Source organism: Netta rufina (genome assembly GCF_964035555.1).
Source record: "Netta rufina genome assembly, chromosome: 17".
Lineage (NCBI taxonomy): Eukaryota > Metazoa > Chordata > Aves > Anseriformes > Anatidae > Netta > Netta rufina.
In genome coordinates, this window is record NC_140141.1 from 10703399 (window position 1) to 10718783 (window position 15385).

At 50.8% G+C, this 15385-nt stretch overlaps 2 protein-coding genes across 2 annotated transcripts; one reads left to right on the top strand and one right to left on the bottom strand.

Moving 5' to 3' along the window:
* Nucleotides 1-1414: 1414 nt before the first annotated feature.
* Nucleotides 1415-14071, bottom strand: SF3A1 (splicing factor 3a subunit 1). Its single transcript, XM_084297493.1, has 16 exons — nt 13934-14071; nt 12610-12722; nt 11067-11271; nt 9994-10251; nt 9470-9544; nt 8650-8800; nt 8029-8222; nt 7265-7382; nt 6961-7146; nt 6460-6581; nt 6067-6309; nt 5157-5367; nt 4287-4441; nt 3368-3469; nt 3096-3167; nt 1415-2164 (listed from the first exon to the last, which is right to left on the bottom strand). The coding sequence occupies exons 1-16, from the start codon at nt 13997-13999 to the stop codon at nt 2063-2065; spliced, it is 2373 nt and encodes a 790-aa protein (XP_084153619.1). The 5' UTR covers nt 14000-14071; the 3' UTR covers nt 1415-2062.
* A 992-nt stretch (nt 14072-15063) lies between these two features.
* On the top strand, nt 15064-15315 carry CCDC157 (coiled-coil domain containing 157; the record flags this gene model as incomplete). Its single annotated transcript, XM_084297626.1, has 1 exon — nt 15064-15315. The coding sequence occupies one exon, from the start codon at nt 15064-15066 to the stop codon at nt 15313-15315; it is 252 nt and encodes an 83-aa protein (XP_084153752.1).
* Between the last annotated feature and the right edge of the window lie 70 nt (nt 15316-15385).

Genomic DNA, 15385 nt, shown 5'->3' on the forward strand with positions numbered 1-15385 from the left:
TTCCTGCAGGAGCGTGGGGCTGGGTGCTCGGCCCTGCCAGGCTGAGAAACGGGGCTTGGCTGCGGCGGAGGCTGGAAATGTCAGCGCCGAGTCCAGCGGGAGCCATCGAGGAACGGCCCCGGGCTGGGCAGGACAGCCGGGTTCTTCTTGCACAAGCACCGTGGCTGCTCACAGCACCAGTGGGTGCAGCCAGAGGAGGGAAAAAAAAAAAAAAAGAAAAAGAGCTGCGTGACCTTAAATACAGTCCTGTCCTACGCAGGGTGCAGAAATGTGACTTCTCCATTTCAGAGCTTTCTCTGCAGTTTTTAGCAGCTCTGGAAAACAGCACTGCCAGCGAGCTACTCACCCGCTGCTTTAGCGAACCTCCACTGCAGTGGCTCCAAGCTCTGCCCCCCGTTTTGTTTTCCCCATAAAAACGTCGTTCCCGTTGTCCCAACCCTACCCCGCTATCATTGTTTAGTTTTTAGAAGCAAAGGGAAAGCCATGAGCCTGCCTTCCTGGGGGGCAGGCGCGCCCCCACATCCTCCGTACACCCAAACAGCCTGCCCACACCTGCAGAGAAGCGATTTAATTCGGCATCCTGCGGCTTGAGGGGAGCGGGGCTGCGTTTGCAGACACGTGGGCACCCGGCAGCTGCGGCAGCTGGAGGAACAGGAGAAGCAGGAGAAGCAGCAGCCACCTGGGCTGGGCCTGTGCCAGGCACCTTCCCTGCAGCTTCCTCGGCTGCCTGCCCCACCATGAGCACACAGGAGGCCGTAGGATGTCATCTCTTCACTCCTGATTCATCTCTCCGTCCCCCAGAGCACAAAATAAGGTAAACAGGATCCTTCTGTGACGCCTGGACGCCGCACAAAAGAAAGCAAAACAAACCCGTGGCTTTGGGTTGGCCCCAAAGAGCAGAGGTACCCAAGTGACGGGGTTGCTGGGGCAGCAGCAGACAGCCCAGCTTCCTCGGCCACCTCGTTACCTGCCCACAGCTTAACCTGGCCTCGCTGTGCCTGGGTTGTGGGCGCTTCCAACTGCCAGAGAGCTTCGAGGGAAGGTAAGGGCATGATCTGTTCTGTGGATCTCTGGATCTGAATGCTCTCCAGAACCAGAAGATGCAAACTGCACGGTAGTGTGAAACATCCTCCCAAGAAAATTCCCACTAATGAGATTTAAGCTCAAAACCACCTCGCTATACCCCTACACAAACGTGAGTACACGTGTGTGTTATGGTTGGGAACACACGGGTAGCACTGAGAAAAATTTAACGAAACCCTTTTCTTGAAGCCTTTCCTTGGATAAAATAACTGATTTTAAAGACCAGTGCACTTCCCCACAACCCATCCAGGACCAGAGAGCTATGAAGTCAAGCACACCCCCATCTAAAAAGCCCAAACCCCCAAGAACGAGAGCTGCCACAAACAGGACCTCGCACCGAGATGCGTGTTTATTAAAACAAATCATGGGCTGTACAGAACAAGCACGAAGCTGCTGAGCATGCAGTCCCGGATCTCCTTTATCGTGAGGGACAGCCGTGCACACTTACACTGAGAGAGGATAAAACTCCAAGTCAGGGTCAGTGCAAGAGGCTCTTGCGGATAGATTTGAGACAGAAAAAGAACAAGGGGCTTAGCAAGTACACTGAGAAAGAAGTTTTCAATTAGAAAAAGGGTTAAATAAAGCAGCAACCACTGTGGCCAGACAAATGATGTTCTTGGTCAGTATAAATCCCTCAAAGATGGATCTAGACTAAGCTGGGCATGACCTCAATGTGGCTTCTCTGGGGAATTTACTGGGGAGACAGCAAACCTGGACACCAGCACTCTAGCAAAGCATCGATCACTAACAGACCGCTGCAGTTACGTACTAGCTCACTACACTTGCACAGCTTTCAGGGCTCTACCAGCCTCTTCCCTCTCCTCAGCCACCCAAGCACTGGGTTCGCAGTCTCTCTTCTCAAACAAGCTGGTAGGCAGTCTGCAGCTTGTCACGGTGGCCCCTAAAAGGCTGGAGGATTCGAATGGTTGGGGCTACACAAGTGGCAAAGGAGCCGTTACGTCTCCGGGCTCCACGGCTCCTATTTCTTCCTGCCTCCTCTTTCTTTGAGTGCCAGGTGAATCAGAGAGCCACTTGTCATGTTATAATAAGCCAGGGAGTTTGAATCCTTGATGAAGATGCCCTGAGGAGAAAAGGAAATAAACAACGGTCACAGCAGAAACCCTTAATGGTCCCTTCCCACAAAACCCCACACAGACAAAGCCTTCCTGGCCCTACTCTCAAACTGGAGTGATGACAAAACACTGCAGGCTTGGATAAAGCCTGGAGAGGTCCCAAAGTCTCACAAGACTGGCATGGGAAGAGGTGGTAGGCTGGGAATTACACAATTGTAGGAATTGGCAATACACAATAGACACCTCTACGAATACAGAAAGAATCAGTTGCCACAACAGATGAAGCCTGTTAGTTCCCCCTCCTTTTTTTTTTTTTTTTTTTTTAATCCTTTAAATAATTTTTATTTCTTGCTAAGGGTTAACACTGTCTGCCCACGGAAAAATTCCTGGGGAGGTAAGAGCTCAAAGTTCACTGCTTAGGCAGCAGGTTGTGCCTGCCTGGGCACATGCATGACTGAAAACAAATGAGAAAGGCCCTGCTCCTTTTTAACAACAGCTCCAGTCTCAAGACACCTCTTTTCCCTTCAGTGTTTTGGTGAAAATCCTTTCAGAGTCCCCAGGGCTTCAAGACATTCTTGCCCAACCTTCCAGAGTGTGAGACAGAACGGCAGGGGCAAAATGCTGTATTTAAATGCAAAAAAATCACAACCAGCCCCACCCCCTCAATAAAATAGGTTGATTTCAGAGAACATATTAAGGCTTTGAGGCCTCATCTGCAACAGTGAGGATGTGAAATTCCACTGATGCCACCTCCTAGAGGCCTGTCCTGCTGAAACAGCGCGCAGTACTGTAACCAAGTGTGCTGTACAGACAGGAAATCCGTTCCCTCTGCTCTTCCCAATATCTCAGTGGGCACAACTTTTTTTTTTTTTTTTCCTGAAAAGGTTTTCTTTGAGAAAGCACCAACACACCAACAGCGTTTGAAGGACTTATACCTACCTCGTACTGCAGCTTCTGTTTCCCAGCTGGCATCCCCGTGGCCTCATGGATCTTAACCTTTATAACAGACACCTACGAAGAATTAAAGAGCTTCCTCAGGCTTTTTCCGCACCATACAGCCAGCCAGCACTGCACCCCCAGCCACACAGCCTGGCAAGAGGCCACAGCATGGGGAATTTCCAGTTTTATAGCTCCTGTCATGCAACTCTCAACACGGAGATGCTCCACAACAAAAGAGCAAGGGATAAAGGCCAGGTTAATAAGCTACATACCTGGTCCGACAGCGGCAGGGTGAACACCAACACTTGGCCGTTCAGTTTCCATTCCGTCTTGTCCTGCATGTTGGGAACCTGGACTTTGACCGTGACAGGACCCTGCAAGGAAACAAAGATAACGTCTCTCACAGGCAAGGAGGCTCAGGGCTGTGATAAGAGGGGCAGACAAAGTATTTATAGACCTTCCCAATACTAATCGCTTATCTTGACTGCTCAGTGAACACACAGAAGTATTATTTGTCTCAATATTGAGAAAGTCAGTTTGCCGTTACCAAAACAAAACCTTTACTTGGATTTCTCCCCTTAGTCCCTCGTTAGGCTGCCGTTCACCAAGCATCACACGCATTCTGAGTTATCACAGAGGGAACACAAGCAGCATTAAGCAGGAGGCAGTTCCGCAGTGCAAGTGTCCAGAAAAAAACAGCATTCCCTTCCTAAAGGACTTCAAACTCAACCCTAGCTGATGCCACTGCTTGGGAAGGAATTCAGCCCAACGTCCCGTTCATGTTGTTACAGAATGTCACATTACCATACTACCATGTTGACATTGATATATTAAATCTCCTTGCATCTCCAGCTTAGCAGTCTTCTGCTTAAAAGCTTATCAGCATTAGCTCTTCTTTACATTACTGTAAACCTGTTTCTCGCTGCCCTTAATTACAGAAGAGTACCATCTCACCAGGCTTGTGTGTGCAGTGCTCTGCTGCTCTTTCCAATAAAATATAGGGCAGTTCAGCTCACTCAGGTACATCATGAGGAAGGAGCCCTCTCAGAAAGTCACTGTCTCTTGGAATACTTGCACATCAGCTCCCCTCTGTGTCCTCAATGGACTTTACATCCCCCTTGGGTACAGGAGGCTGAACAAACAGCCCGGCAGGGTGAGGAGCCTGACCGAGCAGCCAGCCCACACGTGTACCTTGTTCCTGCGCAGGAACTCCTCCTCTGGAATCAGGCTGTCCTCACTCTTCAGTTTCTTTGAAACCGGCTCATCCTCCATCGGTGGTGGTGGGTGAACAGGGGGCATCGGGGCTGGGGAAGGAACTGGAGCCACGGGAGGTGCTGGAACGAATGCTGAAACGGGATGGGAGAAAAGCACAACCTGCAGTCAGCCACCGAGTATACAGCAGATAATCCCTTACATAAACTCTACTAGCAAACTGGAAAAGGCTGAAAATAAACGCCACAATACACGCAGGAAGTTAACACAACCAACAGCAACATGCAAACTTTAAACATTAGATCTTTTATATTGGGAAACAGTCCAGGAAAAGACAACAAGCAGCGTAAGAGTTTCCTGCAGATCTTGCAGAAAAGAAAATGCTCTCCGTTTGGCATGCAGCGGTGCCAGCACTTCAATTTAGAAAAAAAAAAAAAGGACAAAGCGGAAGAAGCGTTTTCATGTTGTGCTTTTTAACTTAAAATCACCTCACGCTACGAAGCCACTATGAGGAATGGAGCCAGACAACAGCTCTTCCTCCTGCAGCAGCAACTTCCCTAAGCAGCTGTAACACCCAGCGAGGTGCTGGCAGATCAGCTTTACTCTGGTCCCTGTTGGAAAGCAGCACAGATCCCCAGCGTTCACCTGGTCAGACCCCCAGGGACACCGAGTGGGGACACTGGAGCCCAGAAGCAGCACTGCCAGGTTAAGTCTTACTAAACGCAAGAAAAGTCCTTAAAGATGAGATTTGTGGTTTGCAGTCCTGGTTACCATTATCAGAGGCACAAAAAGAAGAAGGGAATCAAAGCTCAAGCTCACGCTAGATGGGAAAGAGCTGAAGTTACTGACCTGTCGGCACGATCATGGGAGGCGGGCGGGGGCTCATGATGGGAGGAGCGGAGGGCGGCATGGGGACAACGTTGATACGTGGGGTGTGGATTATTGGTGGCATAGGGGTGGCTATGACAGACCCCGGAGGCAAACGGACCACAGAAGTCATCGGGGGACGAGGCATGACGGGAACAGCAGAAACAACGGCGGCACGAACAGGAGGGGGCATCTGGAGAGAGAGAGGAGGTCATTTTTCTTAGCAGATGCATGCAATGATCATCTCAGTGCTGTCTGCAGTCTTGATTAAAATAACCAAGGCAACACACTGAGGATTCCTGCTGGGCAAAGACCTGCTGGGAACCTCTGCGTGCTCACCGTATGGCCAGCCCGAGCTTCCTGTAAACAGGCACAGAAACCTCATTAACACATCAAGCAGTTCTTCCTTCCCTCACCACTCAGGAACCAGGCTGCGAGCCACATGGCGATCCTGGAGCAGGAGCTCTCAGGGTCACAGCAGAACCCCCGGTGCACAGGAACCTGGGGCTGTGAGGCATCTGTGATTTCTCACCTGCCACTGCTTTCGTTTTCCGCATCACGTCTTTTTACATTAAAAAAGAGGCCCCCACCCATGCATTTATTAGCCGTGCTTCCTTCCTCCAAGGAGGCACCACCCACGTTTTTCCCCAGCCCAGCTGATCAAGTCTTTTTGACACTGCTAAGGATGAGAGATTTCACTTCTGTCTTACTTTCACTTTTAACAGCAAGGTCAACAGGGAACTTCTGAAGGCCTAGGAGACATTTGGAAACACTAACTTCGCCCAAAATCTGCTTCCAGCCAGTGGCCTGCTATAACCCTTGAGCTTTGTCAGGACTCCTTTCTAATTAACTACAGCCACAGCTGTCTACTTTCGGATGCCCAAGCACTTACTGTGGGTGGACGAGGCACAGATGTGATGGGCTGAGCACTCGCTGGGGGATTTGATGCTGATGAAGGAGGGGGAGGCTGGGGCATTTCGTTGGGTTTGCTGGGACCAATCTTCTCCTTGCTGTCATCTTCTGGCACCAGTCCCTTGGCCTTATGGATAGCTTCAATTTGCTCTTGAAGAGTAATATTGGCCTGAGCAGCCTGTTGCGTGCGGGCCATGCTGCCTGAGTGGCCATCCCAGGTCACCTGACAGGAGAAAATACATCAGAATAACCCCAGCCCACAGAGACCACGAGGAGAGCTACAAATAGATCAAGACACCAGTTTTACAGCAAGAACAAGAAGACCCCTCTCTCTGAGCATTCACAATACTACAGGAACTCATTCCTACTCTACCTTTTCCTCTGGTTTCTGGATTTCTTCTTCACCAATCTTTTTACCAATGGCAGTTTCTTCCACACCAAAGATATCGGTACGGCGTTCTGCCAGCTGCTTCAAGCTGCTTTCGATATCCAAACCTACAGGCAAAAAGGAATTGTATCACTTCAGGAAAGAATTCCCAGTCAAACAGGATCACAAAGAGTCACAACTCTTTAACAAATCGTTAAACTATTTGGCACCCATTGGCTTAGTGCTGTTCTTTTCAGAGAGGGACTGCAACTGATGGCTGGTCAGCAGCAGCCAACACTCTTTGCCTTTAAGTCTGCAGAAGGGCTTCAACGTACTAAGGACAAAAAGTAGCCATATAATCAGCACACTAAGGACGTAGCACAGAAAGCTACATTAAAGACAGTCCTTATCAGTGGCAACTAGGGGGAGTGAGGACACACGCTAAGAAGTTCATAGCACTGATCTAGGAAGTGGGTTTTACAGGCTTTGTCAGACACTCGAGCTGACCTGGGGCATAGACCTCATCGTCGCTCTGCTTTTCACGGATAGATCGATCACGCTGCTCCAGCCACCGAGGATCCAGGAGACCAATCCGCATGTGTTCTTGCATTTTGCTGGCAGGAATTTTCTCCCCAGTGATGGGGGAAACAAGATACTCATCCGGAGCTGGGGCAGGCGGCAATGGTTTTGAGGCTGGAAAAACAAAACCACAGCCATTAAAAAACACACCACCAGAGGATGTGGCCTAGAAACAAACGCTTTTGTGATTACACAGTAAGAAATGAAGTCGGCCTTCAGCAGCCCGATTTACCTTTGGGATCGTAGTCTTTCCGCACAATGACCTGGTCTGGTGTTGGAGGAAGAGGTGGCGGCATTGGGGTTTCTGGTGGAGGAGGAACCTTCTGACTTTCATCTTCATCATCTGAGCCCTTAAGAAAAAAAAAAAGTCATAAAGTTCCAGTAGTCAAACACCCACACAAAAGATGTGAGAACTGCATAGAACTTCTCTGTAGTACTGGTAGGAGCAATCACACAGCTTCAAAGCAACTGAGCTGTTTTGCCTCTGGACATCTATTCTACAGTGATTCCTCAGGGTAATCAGGAATTAAAAGATTCAGGAGACCCAAATAAAGGAAGCAAGTACTCCTCAGCTTCCACATTACCACAGCAGGGCAAGCAGGGGCTTACGGTTAACCATGGCCTTGTTCCTTGTTAACAGCAAAACAGCTAATATACTGTGGTTAGAGGAAGAGCCTAAAATTCATCAGTCTTCAAATGTTCCAGACTCCAATGTAGAAGAAAGCCTAAAAGACTCGGTCACAGAAATACCGAATTCACATCCTAGGTTTCAGAATTCCCAGGTTTCTCTTGTAAATTGTATTGTCACGAAAAATATTAAAAATACCATATTACAGCATTTTGGCAGAAACAGGTTGTTTTGAAATTCCATCAGAAGCAAAGAAATCTCATTTCCTCAAGAAACTGAGGAACTTATTGCAATGAAGATGAAGAGCACCATAAACCAGTCACAAAGCTCACGAGGCTGAAGTGATGCTGATTCTGTTGGCTACCTACCTCATCCATATCCTGCACTTGTGTGTCTTGATCCAGCTGGGTCGGAGGCTCATCTGTTTTCTCTTGCTTTTCATCTTCTTCATCTGACTCCACCTCCATTTCCACCTCCTCACTTTCCCCAAACTTCTCATAACGCTCCTGGATGAGGATTCGAGCTCCCAACTCTTCCGGAGTGGTGGGAGGAGGAAAATTGCCTACAAAGCAGAAAACAGACCAGGTTGCTCATAGCTTCATCCAGCCTGGCCTTCAGCAACCCCAACTGCCTCAGGCTGTCTTCACAGCAGAGGTGCTCCAGCCCTCTGAGCATCCTCGTGGCCCTTCTCTGGACTTGCTCTAATAGGACCACGTTCTTCTTAGACCAGGGAGCCCCAGGGCTGAACCCCCAGTACTTGCTGTCCTGCTGCAGGTGGAAAAACAGACACTTGTGCAGCCCTTTGTGCAAGGAGAATATTACTGACTCCAGGAAAAAATAAAAAAAATCCAGCCCTACCCTGTCATTAAGAGGCTTTCCCATTCATCTTTGAGGGATATACAGCTGTAAAACCCCACGTCTGCCTAAAACCAGCATTGTACTCAGAGGAAGCAGAGTTTCAAAGAGGTTACAAAGCCTAACCTCAGTACCTTGTTCATTGGGCTGAAAGTCCACTGTTTCCACAACCACAAAGTCGTGCCAATCAATCTGGGCATAAGCAACACGCTCCTTTTCCTTCTCTTCCTCTTCCTTCTTTCTCTCTCGCTCTTGGAACTTGGCCCACTCCACTCTGTAATACACCTGCACAAGCAGACACAAAGCTAGCACCAAAAAATACATAATAATCACCTGTACAGCATCTAAAATTTATTCTACCAACACTGTCAAGGCATTTGTGCAAGGACCACTTCAGAGGCTTGGCAGAGCAAAGAAATAGTTGTGTTTTACAGATAAACTACAGGTTTGCCTATTGAGCAGAGTACTGCACCAGCTTCATAGTGGTTTTCTAAAGCTGGAACTGCAACCTTCTTAAGACCAAGCCACTTGATTTGTGTACTGTTGAGGATTCACAATCAGCAAACAATTCACAGGGTTGTAATAAAAAGTCTGCAATGTCACCTCTCCAAGCACAAGCAGCCTTTGTGATGAAGACAGAAGTTAAAAAAACATATTGATAGAACTGCAAGTGACTGAGGTGCCACAGTGAAGTTGTCTGAGAAGGAAAGGTATTTAGGAATGGCATCATGCAGTTATCTATGCCTCTGCAGTGCCACACGTGAACAAACAGTACCTAGGAGCTTGAAAGTGAGCTTGAGTACCCTGATATTCAAGTCACCCTTGTGACTACAAGGGACACACCCATCTTACGTGGAATCTGTATTGGATGCCAGTAAATTAGAAGCATGCAAAGAGAGAATTCGAAGTGTAACTGAAATGCTTTAGCAGTTTGGAAAATGATTCATGCAATACCTGATCTAGGACTTCCTTGGGATTTTCAGCCTCCTTCTTGAGTTTGATGAGTAAGCCTTTTGGTGGGATCAGGATCTGAAACATATTTTGTATGACAGTTGGCAACGACTCTTTTTTGACAAAGTCTCCTTAAAAGCAACTATTATCTTTCCACATAGATAAAAATATCAGCAGACCCCTGGGACTACGTTCCATTTCTTCTGTTGCTACTGTATTAATTATTCCTTGTACTTGAACTTAAAATATTCACTCTTTGCCCTTCTATCTATAGTTAGTATTTTTAAAAATGTAACTTTTATTTATATCGCTGTAGTGTTTGATACACTTAAGTAGCAACCCACTGCATTCAGCACTGCACATGCCCACAACAACGTGCAAGAAATCTCTTTTTAAACGGCAAGATTTAAGGCATGGACTCCTAGACCTGTACACATTTCTAGTCTGTTTTGTAGAGCATCTGTAGTCTTCAAAATCAGCACTGCTGCCTGAGGAAAGCAGCTTCACAGGTGAACTGCCACGAGTACCTTTGTGTACTGCTCAACCAGCTTCGTGAAGTAGTTAAACAGGCTGTGCTGCGGGCGAAGGAAGTCGAACTGATAGTTCCTCTGCTCTTTCTGCATCAGCTGCGTCAAGAATTGCCGCCCGTTCCGAGCCACGAACTGCGCTGTCAGCTTCACCACATCCAAGTCAAAGGCCGAGATGGAGGGAGGATCTGCAATGAACTCAAACTCCGGAGGTGGCTCTTTGGGAACAACGGTCTCCTGGATCACCTGGGCCTGTACCTGTGGAGCAGAACACAGACAGCTCCGTGACTGTCATCAAGAAATTGTTACTGAATGCTTGGGAGGGCCCATTTTTCCTTCAGTTGCTGAGGGAAAGTAATGTCAGTTTAGATATTCTGGCAACTGCAAGGATGGAATAAAGTAGTAATGTAAGGTGTATCTGGACACCTGTACTCAGGCCTACTGTAAAATAAGTGTTCTACCAGCTAACAACACTGCAAACCGTCAGGACTTCGCTACAACCCTCCTGTGGTTACCAGTCCTGCAGTCAGTGTCACGCAGCACGGCTGTTGGCCACGCAAAACATATAAAAGGCTCAGATTCAGTCAGTGCCCTTTTTCCATCCCGTATGTATAAAGACACAACTAAGCAACATTTTGTACTCCACACTTCCAGGGCAAGCTGATCCTTCTGGCAGGAAAAAAAAAAAAAAAAGCATTTCTATAAGACTGTGCATGCAACAAGCCCAAACTAAACTCCAAGGGATTTTAAAGGATTTGTGTATGGCAGGAGTCCTAAAGTCAAACGTTCCAAGTGATCATCAGCGTTAAGTATGAGAAAATGCAATTAAAATAGATTAAACAATACAACATATTGGATCTTTCACAAAACCTGTGAGATACCAGCATCTGGGGGATGCACACCTGCATCAGAAGGAAGTCCCAGATGCAAAATTCCATGTCTGCATGCTACCTTCTATGGCAAATGTATCATTTGCACCATCTTTCTGCTTAGTATTCTTCTGCTTAACATCGGGGTGTGAGGAACAAGCGGTCAGAGCAAAGTTCTTGACTGAAGTGAAAAGAAACGCTTACCTTCTGTGGAAGCTGCTGCTGAGCAGTTTGCTGCTGTTGCATAACCTTGGGAATAGCAGCTGAGGGCTCCTGGGCCTTGCCCTCTTTGAACTCGCTGACTTTGTGCCGGTAGTACGCATGGTAAGGGTCGTTGGGATTCAAGAAATTGAACTTGGGGTTATTTATTTCATTCTGACGAATTCGAGCTTCAAATTCTGGACCATTTCTGTAGGGTGGAAAAACGATCAGACGAATGGGTATCGACTCAGGTACAAACGCCTGTTTCTGTCATAGGAAGACCTGTCTTCTGAGGGGCTGATTCCCTGAACGCTTTTCTCTCCTGTGTGGCAGGAGTTTACCTCTCTCTACCTCCAGGTAACTCTCACCCAACACAGCAGGCGTTTATACACATACTGGCTATGTGCACATCCTATCTTAGCCTTTAACATTCCACAGTGAGCATTTCTCGAGGCAGTTCAACACACACACAGGTATTTCAGTCTTGTTGGGCTACATTCACACCGAACATCTCCAAGCGGATTACACGATTCACTGGATGATGTTTAGTCCCCTACTAGACTAACAAGTTTTGGAGGCTGGTTTTATTTCAAGAAAGGTCACGCGAGGAGCAGGCAGGTAATCAGCAGCCCATGCAGAAACGAAGCACAATGCACTCAGGAGAGCCGCCAGGGTTATTTCCTTTTCTCCCATCCAAGCGAACCGCCGGTTATTTTCAAAGAGCACTTCAAGAAAATTAAAAGCTTGCTGCATCACGCTGCTCTTCATGTTCCCTAGATACCTCTAGGTCTCGTTCAGGCACTCAGCCTCTCCCAAAAGCAGAGGAAGATGGCACTGCCAGCACTGACACCTTGTGTTTGCTGAACGGACATGTGGCAAACAGAAGGAACTGAAAGGAGCGCAATTTATCTCACTTTTAGGCTCCTCCCCAAACCGTGAGAGCTACACTCGTGCTACAGCTCAAGCAGCAAATTCCAGTCAGCAGGGGAAAACATCCCAGGCAGTCCATCTGCCCTCAGACAGGGCAAGATCGCTCCCTGGAGGCGTGCATTTCTTCCCCTGGCTGCAAAGGGAGAGAGGCAGCTGAGCTGGGGAGCGTCAGGCCCAGCTGCTGGCACCGTTTATGAAGCTGCAGGTACACAGGGACGGGACTTGGCTGCAGGGCTCAGCAAGCAGCAGAGTTCTTCATCTGCCATTTGCCTACACATCGTAAAATACAGCCACAGCTGCTGCTGGCTTAATGGCTCAGCGAAGTGCCTGTAACAGGGCTCCCTTTCTACCTGGAATTTTGTCTGCCCTTCGGGTCGGATTTAGAAGAGCTGTCACCTAGCCATTGCAGCACACCTCACAGCGTTCACAAAGGATTTTATTTGCTGTCAGTGCTTTTCTAGCAGAACACAACCTCTACAACCTCACTGGTACGAGCTCAATCCTCACGAAACCTTTGTGTGACCTGCTTCAGCTTCTGGAGCTACGCAGACCTCAGCACTGGAAGAAGAGCTGAACAAAAATCCCACAAACAGGAGCCAACTCCCGTGCTGTTTACCTGGCCACGAAGCTGGCAGTCTTGTCAACGATGTTCCTGACCTCCGGAGGAGGATAAATAATTCCCACCACAGGCTTGGCCGGGGCTGCTTCCTCTTTTGGCTCCTCTTCTGGCTGCAATAAAAAAAACATTTTTCTTACAGTTGTCTGTCCAGCTACCTCATAACCACAAAAATTATTCCAAAGATGATGACGCTGGTGGTACAGTGAGACACCTTCCATTGCAGGGTTTGCAAATAGTGAAGGCAGCGAATGCAAACAGCCCAAATCCCAACTGCTAACAAGAGAAGGAATTTCAAACAACACTGAATAACTCGCTGTAGAGCAGCATCTGGGTGTGACAGCACAGCCTGGCAGACTGTGAAGTGACACCAGGTTTATTTTGAATGGGTTGAGTTGGAAAATGCATTTCTCTCTCTCGATTTCTTCATCTATACCTAGAATAGCAGGCATAACACACCTTCACAAGCCGGTCTGAAATCCCATGCTTAAAGAACATTGTACTCCAAACAGCAACCCCCACAGTGGACAAGAGTGTATTCTCCTCCCCAGCCCCCAAATCATTAAGTTTTTCTGGCAAAGATCCAGTTTAACAACCTGGATCAACAGCCCCAGGAGCGTTACAGGAGGTAACGGCACTCCCCAGCTTCCCAGGGCCGGGAGATGATGTTTGTCTGCTCGTCAAGGGCACCTGCTGCAGAGGCTGGCATGGCAGGGCGAGGAGGAAGGCCACACCATGGGAACCAAAACACGTCTCCACAGCGCTTTGCGCCTTCAGCCTTGACCCCAAGCATTGTTTAGACGCTGAGCCGAGGGGCAGCGAAGGGGAGTGCCTGCAACACCACGTGCAGGAGTAACTCGGCTGTGCTGATCAACCTGGGGACCATTCCTACGAGCTCACGGGACTGCCAGGAACCAGAATCACACCGACTGAATCAACGTGATAGAACAGACAGCTTCTAGCCCTACGGAGATTACATCAGAAGCTCTTTAATTGACAATAGCAGCTCAGCAACCGGCTTCCCTCAGCGGTGCTGCAGCCCCAGCACCCTGAGGGCAGCTTTTTCGCTGGGCCCTGCCGTACAGGACGGCTTTAAGGTCTCAATGGGGACATTTTGGAACACCAGAACCACTGTAAGCTCTGTGAAGACCCCAGGGGCCGACCCGGACCCCGCACAGCACCGAGGGCCCCGCGGGTGCCGCCGTTCCCCAAGCCCCGACAGCGAGGGCGGCCTCCAGGCCGCGAACCGGGCCTCGCGCTGCCCCTCCTATGCCCGGACCCTCCGGGACACCTCCCGAACCCCCTCCCCCGGGCCGGGCCCTACCGGTTTGCTCTCTGCGGGTGGTGCCGGCTGTGCCGGAGGCCCGGCCTGTACCGGCCCGGCGGGCATGGCGCTGCCCGGTGCCGCTCGGTGCCGCCCGCGGACAAAATGGCGGCCGCGCCTGACGGAACGCGCCCAGGCGGCGCTGTGAGGGCGGAGGAGCAGCGCGCATGCGCCTCGGGCTGTTCCATTCCTTTATGGGGGGGGGGTGTCTCTGACGGGATCTCTGCGCGCGGGGCGGACCATTGAGGGGGAGTTGAGGGGGGGGTCGTTGCCATGGCAACGGGCGCGGCGCGAAGCCGCGGCCCAGGCCCGGCCCCTGCAGGGCCCCGCTCGCCCCGAGCGCCCCCCCCCGGCCCCCAGCGCCCCCCAAAACCCCCCCGGGGCTAAGCGAGGAGCCCCCTCACGCCTTCCTATCCCTGAAGCCTCCAGTTTTGGGGAGGGGAGACTGGGACCCTCCCGGGATCGTCCCTGACACCCCCATCCCCTGACACCCACCCCCTGACACCCACCCCCTGACACCCCCATCCCCAACACCCCCACCCCCTGAGCCCCCCAACCCCTGACAACCACCCCTTAGCACCCCCATCCCCTGCCTCCCACCCCCCCTGGGCCCCCCACTCCTCGAGCATCCACCCCCTTGACATCCCCCCAAGCCCCTAACACCCCCCCCGACAACCCCTCCTGACACCCCACTAGCCCCTGACACCCCCCTACCCCTTGGCACCCACCCCCCTGACATCTCCACCCCCTGACACCCCCATCCCCTGACACCCACCCCCTGACACCCACCCCCCTGACACCCCCACCCCCTGGCACCCACCCCCGACAACCCCCCCTGACACCCCACTAGCCCCTGACACCCCCCACCCCTTGGCACCCACACCCTGACATCCCCATCCCCTGACACCCACCCCTGACAAACCCCCCCGACACCTCCACCCCCTGACACCCACCCCCCTGACACCCCCATCCCCTGACACCCACCCCTGTGACTCCTCCACCCCCTGACACCCCCCTTCTGACACCCCCCTACCCCCTAGCACCCACCCACCACCCCCACCCATCCCCAGTGCCACCCCCACCACCCTCAGTCCATCCGTCCGTCCATCCATCCATCCATCCTTCCACCCATGGCACACCTCCTGGGCCACCCCGGCAGCATGGCGAGCCTGCGGGCCGACCTGCGGGACCTGCAGGGAGCCATCTCCGACGTCTCCTCCCGGGCCGGCCCCGCTCGTTTCCCCTCCTGGAAGTTCCCCGATCAGGTCTCCTGCGAGCTGGACCTGGCGGCGCTGCTGGAGCGCTACGACTACGCCGAGGGCGACCCCGAATTCAGCCAGCACGCCCATGTGGTGCTGCTGGAGCTGCTGGTAGACAGGTGAGAGAGGGCACGGCCGACACGAAGCATCCCTCCGAGACCTTAAAAAGCCCCAGGCACGGCCATGCTACGAG